The sequence below is a fragment of the Rhineura floridana genome, chromosome 5, assembly GCF_030035675.1.
Source record: "Rhineura floridana isolate rRhiFlo1 chromosome 5, rRhiFlo1.hap2, whole genome shotgun sequence".
Lineage (NCBI taxonomy): Eukaryota > Metazoa > Chordata > Lepidosauria > Squamata > Rhineuridae > Rhineura > Rhineura floridana.
The window spans coordinates 131,606,174-131,623,789 of NC_084484.1; the positions used below are offsets into that span (position 1 = coordinate 131,606,174).

Sequence of the window (17,616 nt, forward strand, 5' to 3'; positions counted from 1 at the left end):
CATCCCCCAACTGATAGTCAACATTCCATAGCTACTGAGCATGCACAGTCCTCATAGGTTGTGGGGGGTTGGCAAAAGAAGTTGGTTGTTCCCTTGGTGACTTTTTTTAAAAAATGTACTTCTGCAAACTTCAAGGTTCCCTCCCTCCCACTCCCCCCCGAGCACACTGATTCTTCTCTCATTTTGGCTACAGTCTCGTTGGCACTCATCTCTAGAGTCTGCTAAAATGAACTCAACAAGCCTTTTAAGCAGAGGCCTCATCCCAGTCTGCATCTGTGCTGGAATTGTTCATTAAGATGTTTTTAAAGTTTTTTAATGATGTTTCATTTTAATACATTTTAAAGATGTTTCATTTTAACATGTTTTAAAGTATTTTGTTTTCAAGATGTTTTCAAATGCTTTTAGTGTTTTTGTTTGTCACCCTGGGCTCCTTCTGGGAGGAAGGGCGGGATATAAATTTAATAAATAAATCATAATAAATAAATAATAGAATTAATAGAATAGGGATGGAAAGATCTGCCTTTTTCAGTTCTCCCAGTTTCTCATTTTTCCAGTGTTAAATTCAGTTCTCTACATTTCTACAGTGATCTGAGATTTTTTTTTTTAAATCCTCATGAAAAGTCTTCACCATTTTAGTGCAAATTTCTCCAAATAAACACGTTTTTGTGAGCAGTTTTTGTAGGCAATTTTGACAATGGTTTTTGCAAGCCGTTTCTCATTATTTCCACTCATGTATTCATTTTTATGCACACATTCCCCTAACAAATGCATTTTTGTAAATGTTGTTTAGTTGGCGAACTGCATCCCAAAATTCTAATAAATGCGAATTTCTAAGGATGGCTGTGTTTTGGTTTTCATATTGTTTCGGAAATTGCAAATTTGATAAATTCTGCTTGAAATGCGAACTGAATTGAAATTCTCACCCATCCCTATAATAGAATGAGTGATATGAATGTCCAGAAAGAAATAAGACATCAAAACAAGACCCTGCAACAATTCTTTAAAAAAATTAATTTACATTTCCAAAAAATATTTGAAGTTCCTGTTTCAAAATGTTCTGCTGCTTTCATGTGTGTGTGTTCCTCTTGGGGAAAGTATCAGAAGCAAAACAAAAACATTTTATTCAGTTCAGTTTTGAAGGCAAGAGGGTTTGAAAACTGCTGCTACCAGCAGCAGGCACTTCACAGCCATATATCTGATGAGTGAATCTAATTTGTGTGAGTGTGGCAGAGCTCTTTCCCTCCCCCTTCCATCTCCTGTCTGGTTCACCTTCTTGAGATAACAGAAACATGAGGCAATGAACCACCACAAGCTGTTTTAAGAAGTTGCTAAAACTGCACCAGAAAAACAATTCCATCCTAACAGATGATCGTTCATTTCCACAATGACCAGGCAGTGAAGACATCTCCAGGCCATGTGCACAGGTAGCCTTGCGCTGCATTGTCTCTTTCTGATGCTGATGTTGGAGAATCCATGGGCATATGGTAAGATGACTTATCAAATATGATTTTATCTATCCAAATGTCTGAAATGTGCATGAAAGCTTGTTCTAGACATTGCAGGTGGCAAGACATGGTTGTTAAGACCAGGCCACAGGTCCAGTTACGTCTGATAGCACAGAAACAGATTGTCTCTTTTAGCCTTTGAATATATAACATCAGGTTTCATCCCTGAAAGAGGAGATATAAAAAAGACAAATATTTCTGAGCCCGTGGAAGTGCCATTTTCTTCACTGAATAACCACAGCCATTCTTCACGTGGAATTGGTGTAAGGGCTTTCTGTGAGAAAAGGAGTGTGGCTTCTAGACAGACTTGATTCCTTCCCACTGCCCCGCACAGCATGACTTTTTTTTAAAAGCCCTTATTCTGGTAACTGAGTTATTTACAAACCAGTCTCATGGCACAACAAGCAGCAAAAGGCTGTTTCTGGCAAGCTTTAGGGATCTGCTATAAGATTTTTTAAAGTGGCATAACAGCACAATCATATTATCTGCTCAGATGATTGAGTTCAATGAGATTTACTGCCAGGAAAATGTTTATAGGATTGCAGCCTAAATGTTTTCACTTTACCATTAACCTGCACGCTTTATTTGTCAGCGTTTTGAGATATACATAATGTTACTATTGATTTTAATATTTTCTCTAATTATTTTAATTGTAAGTCACTTTGGAATTTTTTGATAGTGGAGTCAAGTGTAATAGAATAAAACTAAACTCTTACCTTCTTCAAAGGCACAAGAATTTGCAACGTTAGAAATCGTATCTCATCCTTCATTCTATTATATATATTCAGATCACTGTGCATGAAATATGAGCTAAAGTTGCATTTAGAATGTTTGCTATTCATGCATAGAGAATGCATATAAAGTTATTCAAATACAGGTCCAAATCAGTTTTTGTATCATGCATATGTAAAATACCAATATTTGTATTCAGATTCTGGAAAATAACTAGGAAAAATGAGAACAGATTAGGTGTGGTCTTTAATGCAAACACAATGAGGGGACCACCAGATTTATAATTTGGAAACTTTAATTTGATGTATGAGAGCCAGTGTGGCATAGTGGTTAAAGTGTTGGGCTACGATCTGGGAGATCAGGGTTTGAATCCCCACACAGCTATGAAGCTCACTGGGTGACCTAGGGCCATTCACTGCCTCTCAGCCCCAGAGGAAGGCAATTACCATGAAAACCCTATTAATAGGGTCGCCATAAGTCAGGATCGACTTGAAGGCAGTCCATTTCCTTTTCAATTTGAAGTATCAAGGCCTTTTTTGCAGAGAAAACCGTAATGAGACCCTTAATACTTGTGGGGCATTCATAATAACAAACCTCCTTTAATGAAAGCTCAATCCAAATTGCTTGGTAATATATTCTTGTGGTAGTATGAATGGAAAAATGTGTCCCAAACACAGATTATGGTGATAAGGACTACTATTGAGCAATGAAACGCTGAATTAGAATTTATAAGGAAATTTGATTTGATTAATTTAAACTCAAATTGAGACAATGTTTCCTGTCTCATGATAGGAATTAACACAGTAAAGGTAGGATGATGGTGTTATCTTCAACTACTGCTGCTGTGAATGGTCGCTCTGATTGTCTTATACATAGAATCATAGAATAGTAGAGTTGGAAGGGGCCTACAAGGCATCAAGTCCAACCCCCTGCTCAATGCAGGAATCCAAATCAAAGCATTCCTGACAGATGGCTGTCCAGCTGCCTCTTGAATGCCTCCAGTGTCGGAGAGCCCACTACCTCTCTAGGTAATTGATTCCATTGTCGTATGGAATGGTTTTACATAGAAATGACAAGACTCTTCACTGGACTTCATTTTTTTTACTGTTTTTAAAATATGTACACCCGTGCATACATCTGCCAACTGAAGGTAATGTTTCTGTCACCTAAAGAAAGCTTGTGCCCTATTTTCTTGGGGGGTGTGTGTCAATGGACCATTCCCTCCCCTTCTTTCCCCCTGAAGTCCTCTGTACCTCCAAAAATCCTTTCCCAAGAATCCAGGGAACTGCATCATATGGGGTGCAGTGGGAGGGAAAATTGCCCAAAATCGAACAGGGGAATCTCACGCTCCACAGGTGCACAATTTCAAGCAATCCCCCCCTCCCACAGCAGACCCCTATGACTAAGCCTACATTGTTCACTGGTTCTCCCTGGTCTTCTAGAGAGGTTTTGGGGAGGTGGTACAGGGGGGAGGAGAAGAAGGGAAATATCTGTTGTGCAATATTGCCTTTTATGCGATGTTAGATACAACAGGTTATGGTTGCCAAATTCCTACTCAGAGTAAACCCATTGAAATGAGTGAACCTAAGTTAGCCATATCTATTAACTTCAATGAATCAACTCTGAGAAGGACTAGAACTGTATACAACCTAACCCTTAGTGTCTAAGGGCTCTTCTAGATGACCTGTGTATTGAATATTCAACCTGATTTCTTTGCAGGGCGATTAGATGACACTGGGTATTTAATAAACATTCATTCTTATTTGTTTGTGGAGAGGTTAGATGATGTTGCATCAAAGCAAGTGTTATCCCACACTTTCCAGTGCATTTGCCCGTCACTTTCATAATTGCAAAAAGTTTGATCTTTTGAAGAAGTGGGATTGGAAGCAAAACTTCCCAGTCAACTATAATTGTGCAACTTGAATTTGCAGGGATGTGATTGCATCCCTCCTGAAAATAGCGACAGTCTGGAAGTGCCCTGTTTTAGGTTTTGCTGCCACAGACTAACATGACTACCACTATGAATGGTCTTAATAAAGTGACTTATGCTAAGAATATGGGTAGACATATTAGTGAAGAGCAAGCAGTGTTAATAAGATGAAGACATTATATTATGAAAACAGGTTAATAGCACCAATCCTGTGAATCTCAGTAAAAAAACAAACAGGACAATGAGTCCTGACTATATATTGCCATCAGAGAGGAAAGGGGGAATTAATGCAGGTTTAGGAAACTGGATACAAAGACCAATGACTCTAAAGCAAGGGGTGATGACCATAGTGCCCTCCAGATGTTGCTGGACTGTAACTTCCATCATCCCTGACTATTGGCCATGCTGGCTGGGCTGATGGAATATGGGGCCCAACAACATCTGGAAGGACACAGATCCTCCCCCCTGTAAACAATCCAAGAATGAAATTTTCTAACCGTTAATTAGAATGTAACATTCTGAAAATTTCTTTCTGCAGCTGTCTGATAAAGGGCCTGATAAATATATTGATATTTTATTGTTTTAGATCAGTTGCTTAAAATCTGGCACTCAAGGTAAAGAAGCAAAGCACCTCGTGTATTACAGGAAATGAGAGCTCTTTCTGAGACTCCTCATGTGCCTGCGGCAGCCATCGTACTGTACAAAAGAAATATACTTTTTTGAAACCAGTTCTGGGTGTGCCGTTTCAGAGCTGCATCTGGCCTCCACATTTGTTTATATATTACTTATTTATTTACATATTTACAATCCACACTTTCATAAAAAAATATATCAAGGCAGGATACAACATGTAAAAATGAAATCAGCAAAAAAATCCCCATAAAATATCATTTAAAACCCAATAAATACAGATTGGTTAAAAAGAAAAAAATCATATTGCAAAGGCCTACCTAACAATATAGTTTTCAAAAGACTTCTGAAATAAGAGAGGGATGGTTCCTGCCAAAACTCTTCTCATAAGGAATTCCACAGGGCAGGTCTTGTCACACTAAAAGCTTGGTCCCTAGTGAAGGGCAACTGAACCTCGGGGGCTTGAGAGCTACCAGAAGTGCCCTACCTATGTTTCTATGGCCACTGTGGAGCCATGGAGTAGACAAATGGGAGCTCATCTCTCCTGTAATAGTACCTATGTAAATATTTTATAGCCCATTTTATCTTCAATGGACAACAAAATATGTATGTGTACACCACTTAGAAATGCAAATGATTAAGCACTGCATAAATGTTTTAAATAAACAGCATTTGAAATGGCTCTGTAGCACCCTACAGAGAGTGTGGTGTGATGTAATAGTTAGAGCATCAGACTAGAACCAGGGAGACAGGTTCAAATCTCTATTCAGCCATGAAGATCACTTGGTGACCTGGGGCCAGCCAGTCATTGTCTCTCAACCTAACCTACCTAGCATAGAAAACCATGTGTGCGGCCTTGAGCAACATGGAGGAAAAGTAGGATATAAATATATCAAATAAATAAAATAACTTCAGGTTACAAGGCATTTTTAAAAGTAATACTTGTGTGTCCAAATGGACACTCAGTCCTAGCTTTTGGACAACCAGTGGACAGGAATGGACACATGATTTGATCAATGAACACAGTGCCAAAGTCACTCATTTTTGAGTGCTTCATATTATCAGTACTGTTCTAAGATGCAGAATGCATGTGTAACCTTACAAGCTATGGCCACCTTGGAGGATTCTTGGGTGGAAAGGGATGCTTGTCCCAGAGTGGGAGCCATAAGAGTCAGAAAAGAAGAGTCAATACCTCTTTCATCTATGGGGCAGACTAGAGGCCAAGCCCACCTTTGCAAAGCACAACAGAGCACAACACAAAGCACAACAGAGAGTGTGGTTGAAAGTGCCATCTTTCAACCACTAGGGAATCACTCAGGGGCAGGAGACGTAACTTGCTAGTTGAGCACCAGCAGTAGATTAGGCTAACTCTCTTATGGCAGAGGTTCCCTTGGTTTCATGGTTCTTGGATAGTCACTTTGCTGAGTTGTAAGGTATTATTTGTTTGACTAATGAGTGATTATCTGATCTTATTAAAAACGGGCCAGAAAAAAATATTTCATCCCATTCCCTACGTTGTTGTTTTTTCCTTTTTGTTCAGGGTTACTTTCAATGATAAGGAAGCCACAGACCTGAACTTACAAGATGTGAACAGGGTGGTTCATGACAGATGCTCTTGGAGGTCACTGATTCATAGGGTCACCATAAGTCGTAGTCGACTTGGAGGCACATAACAACAACAAACTTTCAATGATATGGGAAGACAATTTGGTGTATGTTCAGAAGCCATGCCTTAATTCCTAACAAAAGTGTTTTGGCTCAAACTGAAGATGCTTGGAGGGTCCAGAGTAGGGATGGATGAGAAATTCAGTTCAGTTTGCATTTCAAGCCGAATCTGTCAAATTTGCACTTTTCAAAACAGTATGAGAACTTAAACACAACAATGTTTATGTTAGGGGAAAGCATGCAAAATGAATGTATGAGTGAAAACTAACATATAAAAATGCATTATATGATGAGAAATGGCTTGCAAAAATGTGTACATTAGTCAAAATTGCTTTAAATGGGCTAATCAGAAAAAATCTGCACTAAAATGCTGGAGAATTTTCATGAGGATTTTTAAAATAGAAAATCACAGATTGCTGCAGAAATGTGGAGAACTGAATTTAAGATTGGAAAAATGAGAAACAGAGAACAGAAACTGACAAATCTTTCCATCCCTAATCCAGAGAGATTTTACTATTAGAGACTCAATTTGGTACTGAAATCACATTGCTCCAGCACTGAAACCCAGCACAAACTGAGCCCATACATGATCTGAGAAAAATTATATTCAGTGCATGTACAGCTTCAACTGCAAAGCCTTCCTCTTCTAAATAGATGTTGGGGGCCAGGGTGGGGGGTAGGAGAGAGAAAACCTCATTTGCAGAAAGGGTGAAGGCTCTTTTACTAAAAATATATATAAATGAAATAACACATATTTTCTTTTCAATTCTGTTTAATTCCAGAATAAGTCTCCTGTGATCTTAAAGTTCTGGTATTTTGCTAGGCTGGTAACTTGTGTAAATGCATTTATAAAGCTATTCACTAATAGGCAAAAAACCTTGCCGTTTAAGAATGTACCCATAGCCCACAGATATGTCTATCAAACTTTAAAAAGCAGGGAAATTGGGCAGCTATAGGGAATGCACTAGGGAAGCAGGAGATCTGACCCCCTCTCTGAGATATTTTACTGCCCTACAAATTTGTCAAAATGCAAACACAATTTGGGTTGGTCTTTCACAGTCCAATTCACTTCCTGTGTCGCTTGGAAGAATTTGGTAACATGTGCCCCTGAGCATATAGTGAGTGGTGGCAACAGCTGCCATCTCCAAAGATGGAGAATTACATTTTTGTATGTTTGCTTCTTTTCTGTGTTACTACTGTTTCTACAGAGAATCTAACCTAGAAAATTATATTTCTCTCATTATTCATCCTAGAAATCTGTGTCAAATTTATTTTTATTAATTTCAAAGCCTTTTTATTGGTCGATGTCATATGATGGTGAAGACAGCCTTTTTTGTTTCAAACTGGAGATTATGTTCTATTTCTATTTTGGGCTCATTAACAGTTGAATCTGAAACTACAGTTTGATGTAAAATCAGAAGGATTACAATATGTTGCTACTTAAGCAATGACTCTAGCTGTTAGAAAAACAAACTTGGCATGCCCAAGATTCATGTTTTCGGCCTGCATTGCTTAAACTACTCCATTTAAGGAAAGGAGGGCATGGTCAATTAAAAACATAGAGCACACCTAGAATTTTGCTATAATATATTTCACCTCCCACTGTTTTATCTTGTGCAAACTGAGACACATGTCTATTGGAAACTATCCTGCAGAACAGTCAGTGACATTATTCCACAATTGTTTTGGAGCTTTTTTTTAGTATTGCAAAGGGTTGCTGTAGTCCACATAAACAGAAGCAAAAGAGAATGATTTACTATAGGAAACTTCACTAAAATTGCAAAGTAAATCAAACATATTTAAAGTGATTATCTGAATGATACCAACTGTTTTAATATAGTTGCTTCCTCCCTACTAAAACAAGTTTAGCACAGCACATGTCTTGTTTCTGTTAAGTGGTCTGACTGCAGGTGTTGCCACCACTCATATGCTCAGAGGCACATGTTACCAAATTTTTCCAAGCTACACAGGAAGTGGATTGGACTGTGAAAGACTAACTCAAATTATGTTTGTATTTTTACAAATTTGTAGGGCAGTCCAATATCTCAGAGAGGAGTTCAGGTCTCCTTGCTCCCCTGGTGCATTCACTATAGCTGCCCAATTTCCCTGCTTTTTAAAAGTTTGATAGAAATATCTGTGGGCTATAGGTACATTCTTAAACCATAAGGGTTTTTTGCCTATTAGTGAATTTCCCTGCTTTTTAGTCTGGAAGGTAACAAATGGGATCCTGTGCAAGTTTGCTGAGAATGTATTGAACATTTGCATTTTTATTGAGTTCAGTGGGATTTACTCCCCTGTAATCATGCTTAGGATAGGTGAAACTGACCACAGGGGATGGGGAAAGGAGGAGGGGGATGGGAGCAGGCAGGAAGGGGGGAGGGCAGGTTTGATCATTTGCATGTTTATTGAATTCAGTGGGATTTACTCCCATGCCATCATGCTTAGGATAGGTAAAACTGACCATGGGAGAGGAGAAGGGGAAGGGAGAGTAGAGGGAAGGAGGAAGGGGGAGAGGGGAGCAGAGGAGTAGGGAAGGGGCAAAAGGGAGGTGATGGGAGGGAGGACAAGAGGGCAGGTTTGATAATTTGCATGCTTATTGAGTTCAATGGGATTCACTCCCATGAAACCATGCTTGAAAATGAAATGTACTGCCTTCAAGTCGATTCCAACTTATGGCGACCCTATGAATAGGGTTTTCATGGTAAGTGGTATTCAGAGGGGGTTTACAATTGTCTTCCTCTGAGGCTGAGAGGCAATGACTGGCCCAAGGTCGCCCAGTAAGCTTCATGGCTATGCGGGGATTTGAACCCTGGTCTCCCAGATTGTAGTACTAGGATAGGTAAAACTGACCATGGGAGAGGAGGAGGGGAGGGTGGAAGGAAGAGGAGGGGACTGGAGTGGGATGGGGAGGGGAAGGGAGGGGTGAAGGGAGGGGGAGGGAAGGGGCAAGAGGGAGGGGATAAGAGGGAGGAGGGAGGAGAAGGGCAGATTTGATCATTTTCATGTTTATTGAGTTCAGTGGGCTTTACTCCTGTGTAATCATGCTTAGGATAGGTGAAACTGACCATGGGGGAAGGACAGGGAGGGGGGAGGGCAGAGAGGAGGGAAAGGAGGAGGAGAAGAGCGAAGGAGGGGGTGGGGAGGGGAAGGGAGGGATTAAGGAAAGGAGAGGGAAGGCACAAGAGGGAGGGGATAGGAGGGAAGAGGAGGGGAGGGCAGGTTTGATCATTTGCATGCTTTTTGCCTTCAGTGGGATCATGTGCAATCATGCGTAGGATAGGTGAAACTGACCTGGGGGAGGGGAGGGGGGAGGAGGAGGGCAGGAAGGGGAGGAGATTGGGTGGATGGGCACTGGGCAGAAGGGAAGCCCGTTTCCTTTCCAAAAGGAATACATTGAAGACGATATAATTCTTTTTCAGGGTTTCCCCCACCTTTTTATTCTACAGCAGGCACATGTAGCCTCCTACCCTGGCCACATCTACATCAGACTGTTATTTCACTTTAGGCAGTCATGGCTTCTCCCAAAGAATCCTGGGAAGTGTACTTATTGAAGGGTGCTGAGAGTTGCTAGGAGATGCCCTGTTCCACTCACAGAACATCAATCAGAGCAGCTGATTGTTAAACCACTCTGGCCACTGGAGCTCTTTCAGTGGAATACTAGTCTCCCCTCATCACCCTTCACAAACTACACTTCCCAGGATTTTCTGGGAGAAGCCATGACTGTCTCACATGAAATCGAAGTCTGGTGTGGGTGTGGCCCCCTGATTAGGCAAGCCCAGCAGTTGTGAGTCTGGCTTTTAGGACATTGACAGTTGGTTCTTATTGAGCATGCCCGACATTATCATTGAGTTTAAGCTAAATTTTCTTAAATTAATTAAAAATCAGCCAGGCATTTTTTAAACTTTTAAACTGTAGAAGATGAAGGTCAGTAATAGGATTACAGGTACTCTGTGAACATGGCTGGTTTTTAATGAATTTCAACAGCTTATGAGAACTCTGACAGAAAAAAGTCCAAAAGGGGTCTGGTTGTCTTCTCTCTCTTTTTACACTTTGAACTCTCTATTCTCTCTGACTGTTTTGTATATCGGCATGAAAATTTAGAGGGTTGTTAAGCAAGCGTTTCTGAGTTCAGGACTATAAGTTTTGTAAAGTTTTGTTTTGAAGTGAATTTATGGGAAAGGTCGGAAAAAAACAAACTAGGAGTGAATATTATAGAGCCACAAGAGTGGCTGTATACTATAGTCAGCATGGATTTTTCACATTCTGCAGTGTTTTCATTTTAACATTGCAGAATGCGAAATATCCATGCTCACTATAGTATACAGCCACTCTTGTGGCTCTATAATATTCACTCCTTGCTTGTTTTTTTAGTTTGAACTTTTGCCTCTATCCAAATGTCATGCATGTACATGGTAGAGAGGTTTGGGCAAGCCATTTAAATAAAAATGGACACTCAGCAACAGTTCCTTGAAAAATGTGCTGTTAGGTTAACAACCCAACCTTAGTATGCATATTCAGTAGCAGAACTACAGATTACACAAGCAAACATGTTTCTCAAAGTACCAAAATATTTGTGCCCTAGTCCTTCAGTTCCAAAAGTAGTGTTTTTTAAAATTCATGCTTATTTTATCAGCTGTGTACACACCATACATTTAAGGCACATTTAAAGCACATTACTTCCTCCAAAGAATCCTGGGAACTGTAGTTTAAGTGTGCAAGGAACTGTAGCCTTGTGAGGGGTTAACTATAGTTCCCAGGATTCTTCGGGGGAAACTGTGTGCTTTAAATGTTAGGTTCAAGCTTCACCACAACCTTAGAGTCCGATAGCTGTCAGTGTCAGCTCAATCTCAGATTTCTCTGTTCACTGGAATAGACACAAGAGCTTTAGCAACTGAAGCTATCATGCCACTGTAGCTACCATTCCACATTCCACTCAACTGGCAACCAATACAATCCATATAAAATGATAAGAGTCAGAAGGGATCATGAAGGTCATCTAGGGATCAGTGAAGGATAGCCACAAGTGAAGCATTGATCTGTACACTTCTGTACACCTCCAGCTCTGTGGCATTTAGTGTAAACTGGTTCTAACAACACTAACTTGATGATACTGTGGTTTAAAAAAAAATCTGAACTTTGTAAATTGGATTATTTAACCATATATTCAGTTTACACCTAGTACTCTTAGGCAGCCAAAAGACACCTTCTTCTGCCAGTTTCTGTCACAAACTGGATGCAGTCAGCAGCTTCATCTTTCTAACACCATAGACTTGAACTGTACACAGGCCTAATTCAAATCTCAGTCACTCCTTTGATTCCATTTCCACCTTCTGTAGCTGCAGCTGCCTTGTGGTCAGAACCATTTTCTCCGTGACAACCTTCTCCACTTCATGCCCCATTCTCTGTAGTAGGCATTGGAAGAGGCTGTCATTAGCTGATGGTAAGGGAGCTGAAATTGTTGGGATTTAAGGGTACAGAAGGCCCCTTATAGGCTGAGAATTCCTAGGGGTGATGAAAGTTAGCTGCTCCAGCCCAAAAGCTTTCATTGTGATTGTGAAATGTATAATGCATAGGGAGAAGTAACTGTTGGCCATCCAGACTTTTGATGCCAACCTTTATAAGCATCTTGGCAGCAATTAAACCAGTAACAAATGGCTGCCATCAATATTTTATCATCAGTCATTCAACTCCTCCCATTTAAATGAGTCTTGTAGAAAGGTATTGCACAGATGGAAAGACCAATGAGACATCAAAGAAGTGATACTGCAAACAATGTTGAAATGTATGAGGTTTGCCAAGAGTAATTTCCATCCCATCTTTTTCTTGCAGGTAACAATAACTGCAACATTGCTGTCCAAAGAGGAAGCGTGCACAAAATAAATGCTGGCAATTCAGCTGCTATAGCGTGTCCAGTAGAGTATTGCAATAAGACTCCTGAAATAAATTGGTCCAGGTTCAGTGAAGTGAATCAGACATTCTTAATTTTGCATCCAGGACAAAGGCACATGATTTCATGGGCAAATGGAAACAATTTTGTTTTGAATTTTTCATCTGTTTATAAGAATGACAGTGGAAGATATCGCTGTGAAGGTACTGCAGGGGGAAAATTACTTGAGGGCCATGTAATAGAAGTCTTTGTTCAAGGTAAGCATCATAAGCAATCCAGACAATGGTGGCCTTTCTCCAGGGCATTGATTGCAGCTATCCAACCGGCACCCTGTCGCCAACATATTTCAGCCAGTGGCCAGCAGGGGTGGGCACTGTGGTTAGAAAGATGAGAAAAAATAAGCAGACAATCCAGTCATTCTCCTGGTGCTTGCTGTCCAGTGGCAGTTTGTTTTTGTTGTTGTTTTGCTCAGCATCAAAAACACAATCAAAGTTTCATCTGGACTTTGATTTCATTTCTTCTTCTATATGCATCTCTGGCATGTTCCTTTCCAGCTATCTATGCGCATCCCTCATCTCTTCTGCCTCTGATCTTTTGCTCAGCCTTTGTTGATGCCATTGGCTGAACTGCTTTGATGTCACAGTGAACCTGAGTAGGCAACATAATCTATACTGAAGTGTTTAGCTACTGTAGGAGCAGAGGGTTGTATCCAACAAAGTTAAGTTCAGAATAAACCCACTGAAAGTAATGGGCCTAAGTTTGTCATGTGCATTAATGTCAGTAGGTCTAGTCTGAGACTAACACTCGATATAATCCAGAGAATCTCCTTTGTATAGAAGGGTAACTTATACAACTGACATCATATAAATTTTAAATTCCCTCTGATTCCAGCTGACTCATAATAAACAGCATAATGTAAAATTTTGTGCATAAGCTCCCTTGAAAGCCATGCTTGGAGAAAGGCAGATATATGTGTGTGTGTGGATGGGTGTGTGTGCAGATGTAAATAAATCATTTTTGTAGAAAAAAGACCAAGGAAAACTTCCTTGGGAGACAGAATGAAAGCCTTTGGATAATATTGTCTAGCTTTGGAAACTGCTCTGTATTTCCTTTTATGAAAAAAAGAAACTGTAGAGCCATAAATGGACATCTGCTCTGAACATGGGAAAACATAACTTAGATTCATTTATATACTTTGGCCAAGGATTGAGTGAAACTATCATGTATGCTGCAGCACTGCATAACTTTGTGTCAGTGGCCTTTTGCCCATTGCAAATGCAGCTTCCCCCTTACTGCATCCAACCATTTTTACCTCCACTGGAATTCCAGCCAGAGACCAAGCATTTTTCTGGGCTCAGCCCAGTACAAAGTTGTCATACAATGCTCCCTCTCCCAGTCCCTTTGTCAGTTTTGAAAAAATGTAGAATTGATTCGAGTCTTTAACTTCTGGAATTTCCCTTCATTTAAGCTCCTTGCTTTTCCAGCTGCCTACTTTGTATTTATATCCCAAATATGGCAAGTAATATCTATTAATGAGATAGGAGTGGCAAGTTCCCTTTGGACCCTCTTTCTTGCCCCTGGGGTCTAGAGTTCTTCTATACATTCTGAAACCCAAAACATAGCTCATTTATTCACATAATGTTCTGGGGCCATAGGTTGCCAGGTCTCTAATTTTTACCTGGAGATTCTGGGTTTTTGGGGTACTCTCTGGGTCTATGGGTGAGTCACCCCAATCTCTGGATTCAGTTTTCATTTTAAAAAATTAAGTTCCTGGGTGATTTGGTTCTATACACCAAAATGTCACACACACCCCAACTTCTGTTAAATGAGCTAATAGTCAGCTGTTCGATTCCCCACCCTTTCAGGTTTTTAGCCAATAAGTGACATCAGGATTGTGATTGACAAGGGATTTGTTGAACTCCAGGCAATAACTAGAACCCATTGCAAGTCATGAAAATAACTGCCTTTTCCTGCTTGTCAGCATATCATGAGTTGAGTAAGTTTATAGCTTGCAGCATCAGCAAGAACACCTTTCTCTTTGTGCTGCACAGTAATCAAGCAGGAGATCTAGAACAGAAGATCACAGCAGGATCTTGGTAAGCCTGAACAGTAAACAATTTCAGTGATGATTATAATACAATTATAATACAATTTTATATGCAGGTTTTTTTAATTACTTGCAAAAATAACATATACATTTTATCTTTCAAATAAGTTTTGAACAGAAATTAAAAAGTGTATGTGGATCCTATGATGCCATTACAATGTGTTATACTTTTCTAATTATAAGGAGTCAAACAAGTTTAAATTTTCCTGGGCTCTGAAGAGGGCAGTTTATTTGTCTAATTCATTGCCTGTTTTGAAAACCTTCCCAATATGCAGCTTTTTAATTTGGTACTCACTTTTCTGGAAGTAAAGCTGCAATGCTAATCCCACATAACTGTGAGTAAACCCCATTGGATTCAATAGGACTTACTTTTGAGTAGACATGGTTAGGATTGTGCTGCAAATCAGTGGGACTTTTGAGTGAACACAGCAACTGACTATGTTGCAAATCTTTCTCACCCCCTATTTTTTTAATCAATTAGGCAGTGTCACTGCTTTTATTCTGCAGGAAACTAATACAGATTTTTTTTTAAAAAAAGTTCTGCAATGACCAACTGGTTTGGCAATAAACTATATGGGGTGTATGTATTTTTACATCTCCAATGTGTGTATATATGGAGTATTTCCACCAACCCTGTGAGGTAGGGTTGCTGATTGGAAACCAAGGCAGCTCCCAACAAGAAATAAATCCATTAAATAAATCCTTATATGCCCAGTTGATCACTGCGCTCTGCAGGTGAGGGCCTCCTGCAGATACCATCGTATCAGGAGGTTAGTTCTGCACAATATAGGAAGCGGACCTTTAGTGTGGCGGCACCTACTCTGTGGAATTCCCTCTTTGAATATTAGGCAGGCGCCATCTCTGCTATCTTTTCGGTGCCTTTTGATGACTTTCCTCTTTCAACAAGCCTTTCAAGGGGTGGGGGCCAAGATGGCGACTGAGTCGGTTGAATGATTACTCGGCTCCTATATTAATTTTATATCTTTGGCCATTGTGAGTTATCTAAAGTGAACGGACTCAATATAGGAGTAAGACAACTCCTCTATCTTCCCTGGGCTTTTGAAAACATCTGAAAGGAAAAGTGAGAAACCGGAGAGATAAGCTACAAAGCAGTTTATGTTGAGACCTGGAGGAGGGGAACACACAGGAACAGCAAGCTGAAAACATCGACTGCTTCTTTATTGTATCGCAAGGAAGCAAGGAAGCTCCAGTTTCTTTTCAAGTACATCTCTGTAGTGGAATAGACGTAATTCCAGCGCACATACACAGGTACTCTCTATTATCTTTTTCCCAGCGGCTCGGCACCTCACTTAATTAATATAAACATCAATGTAGCTGCAATTTCAACGGAGAGAGAAGAGTTCTAAAACACTAAACTGAATTCTTACTCGTAGGAGCACGAGAGCAGAAGTAAACCTGAACTACAAACTACATAAGGGGGTAGAAACATTTTTGTGAGTTGGAAGGAGTAATTCTACATGGACCTTTAACAGCTTTGACGTCACGACCCCCCTCGCATATTACAAACTAATTAGTCTCTCACTCCTACAAAGCCTTGACTCCTTTCTTTAACATTGCATCTGCCAAAGTATCTTTTATTGAAATCAGAACAGAGTGCTAGGAGGTGAAGAGAAATTAGTGCTGTTTAAGCATATTTCACTCTTTGAAATTCACCTGACGGGTACAAAATGGTGACCACGCGTGCTCAAAGCCGTAGTACTATAATTAACAGCTCAACTCCTAATCTAATCCAAAAATCAATATTAGACTATTGTGGGATAATTAAAAGTAATAAACCTACAGCAAAAGTAAAAGAGCAGCAGTTGGACCAAAGAACTCCAGAATTAACACCTATGGAGAGTCTGGGTTTCTTTGACAGCACCAGTTTTATAACTGAGACAGGAGATCATCTAGAAGATAGAAGAAACTCAGACAAGCATTCCTATAACGAAAGTCCAACAAACTGGTCCACTGATCCTGATTTGAGAGAAGACACTTTCCAATTTTGTAGACAAACACAACTTACAGTAAGCAAAGAAACTCTAGATTCTTTAAAGGAAAACTCAGGCAATTTAGTTTTGGGAGAAAACGAGGAAGAAACTCCTTCCTCATGGGAAATTTTAAGAGATCAATGTTTTTTAACCAAGCAGACAACGGAAAAAATTTTTCATAACATGGATAAACTGCAGCAGGAAGTCTCTGGCCTGAAAGCTACCATTGGAACTTTAGTTGCCCTTGTAGAGTTGGGAATTTTGACGATAGCCCCTCAGACAAATTTTACTATTCAAGGTTTGGAGGACACCGTGCCACAGAAAGAACAAGCAGTTAGAGATATTCGGCATAAGGAGGATTTCGACCAAAACACAACAACTCAACAACTAAAAGATATACTTGAAGACTGGAACAAGCACTCAGAGACATTCCCTTATGTTGGTAACCAAGAGCAAGCTCTCAGCAATAACGATGTTTCCATTTTAAATCTCACACCCTCCGACCCAAGACTTTTAATAATTGATAAATATTCAGATAAGGCCTCTACTCCACTGATAGTGGAAAACATGAGTTGCCCACCTAATATTTTTAAGCAAACCCTGAAAACTCCATCAGAAGAAGATGGTTCAGTCAAGTTTCACCAACAGTCTCCCCGTATGGTTCAGCAACGTAGATGGGAGGCAACCGAGGAACTCAGTGAATCATCACATCCCCTAAAATACAACTATAAAGACAATAGAAGGAAAAGGAGTAAATACAACCCTTTTTATAAGAAAAGGATTAGATCAAAGGAAAGAATACCGAATGACTTTCAAGTGATCATCCACAACTGGTTAGTGAGAAAATCAGGAGGGAGATTAAGTTCGTGGAAAGAACTCCTAACTGATATTCAATCTATATTGGGAACAGCCCTTGACATAAGAAAAGGAGTTTTTTGCAAATGTCTACCCTCTTTTGGTCAATTGGGAAGCATCGAGCTCACATTTCGGAGTTCGGAGTTAGGGTACAATTTCTGGTCCCTATTACATAGGTTTTCCAACAGAGGGCTACTATTTGAACTCATAAGAACACCAAACAAGTCCTCTCAAGGGCATCATAATATTTCCACTTGGATTCCAAAGACTGGAAGTAAAAGATGGCTGGAATATAACACTGGGGAAAATAGAGG

At 39.9% G+C, this 17,616-nt stretch overlaps 1 protein-coding gene across 2 annotated transcripts in view; it reads left to right on the forward strand.

The window, feature by feature from the left end:
• The first annotated feature begins 1,148 nt into the window (after positions 1-1,148).
• BTLA (B and T lymphocyte associated) overlaps positions 1,149-17,616 on the forward strand; it is a 30,867-nt gene continuing 14,399 nt past the window's right edge. For both annotated transcript variants that reach the window (XM_061628077.1, XM_061628078.1), the window contains exons 1-2: positions 1,149-1,484; positions 12,292-12,606. In XM_061628077.1, the coding sequence (XP_061484061.1) occupies positions 1,415-1,484; positions 12,292-12,606 (385 nt within the window). In that variant the 5' untranslated portion in view covers positions 1,149-1,414. The remainder of the gene's footprint in view (positions 1,485-12,291; positions 12,607-17,616) is intronic.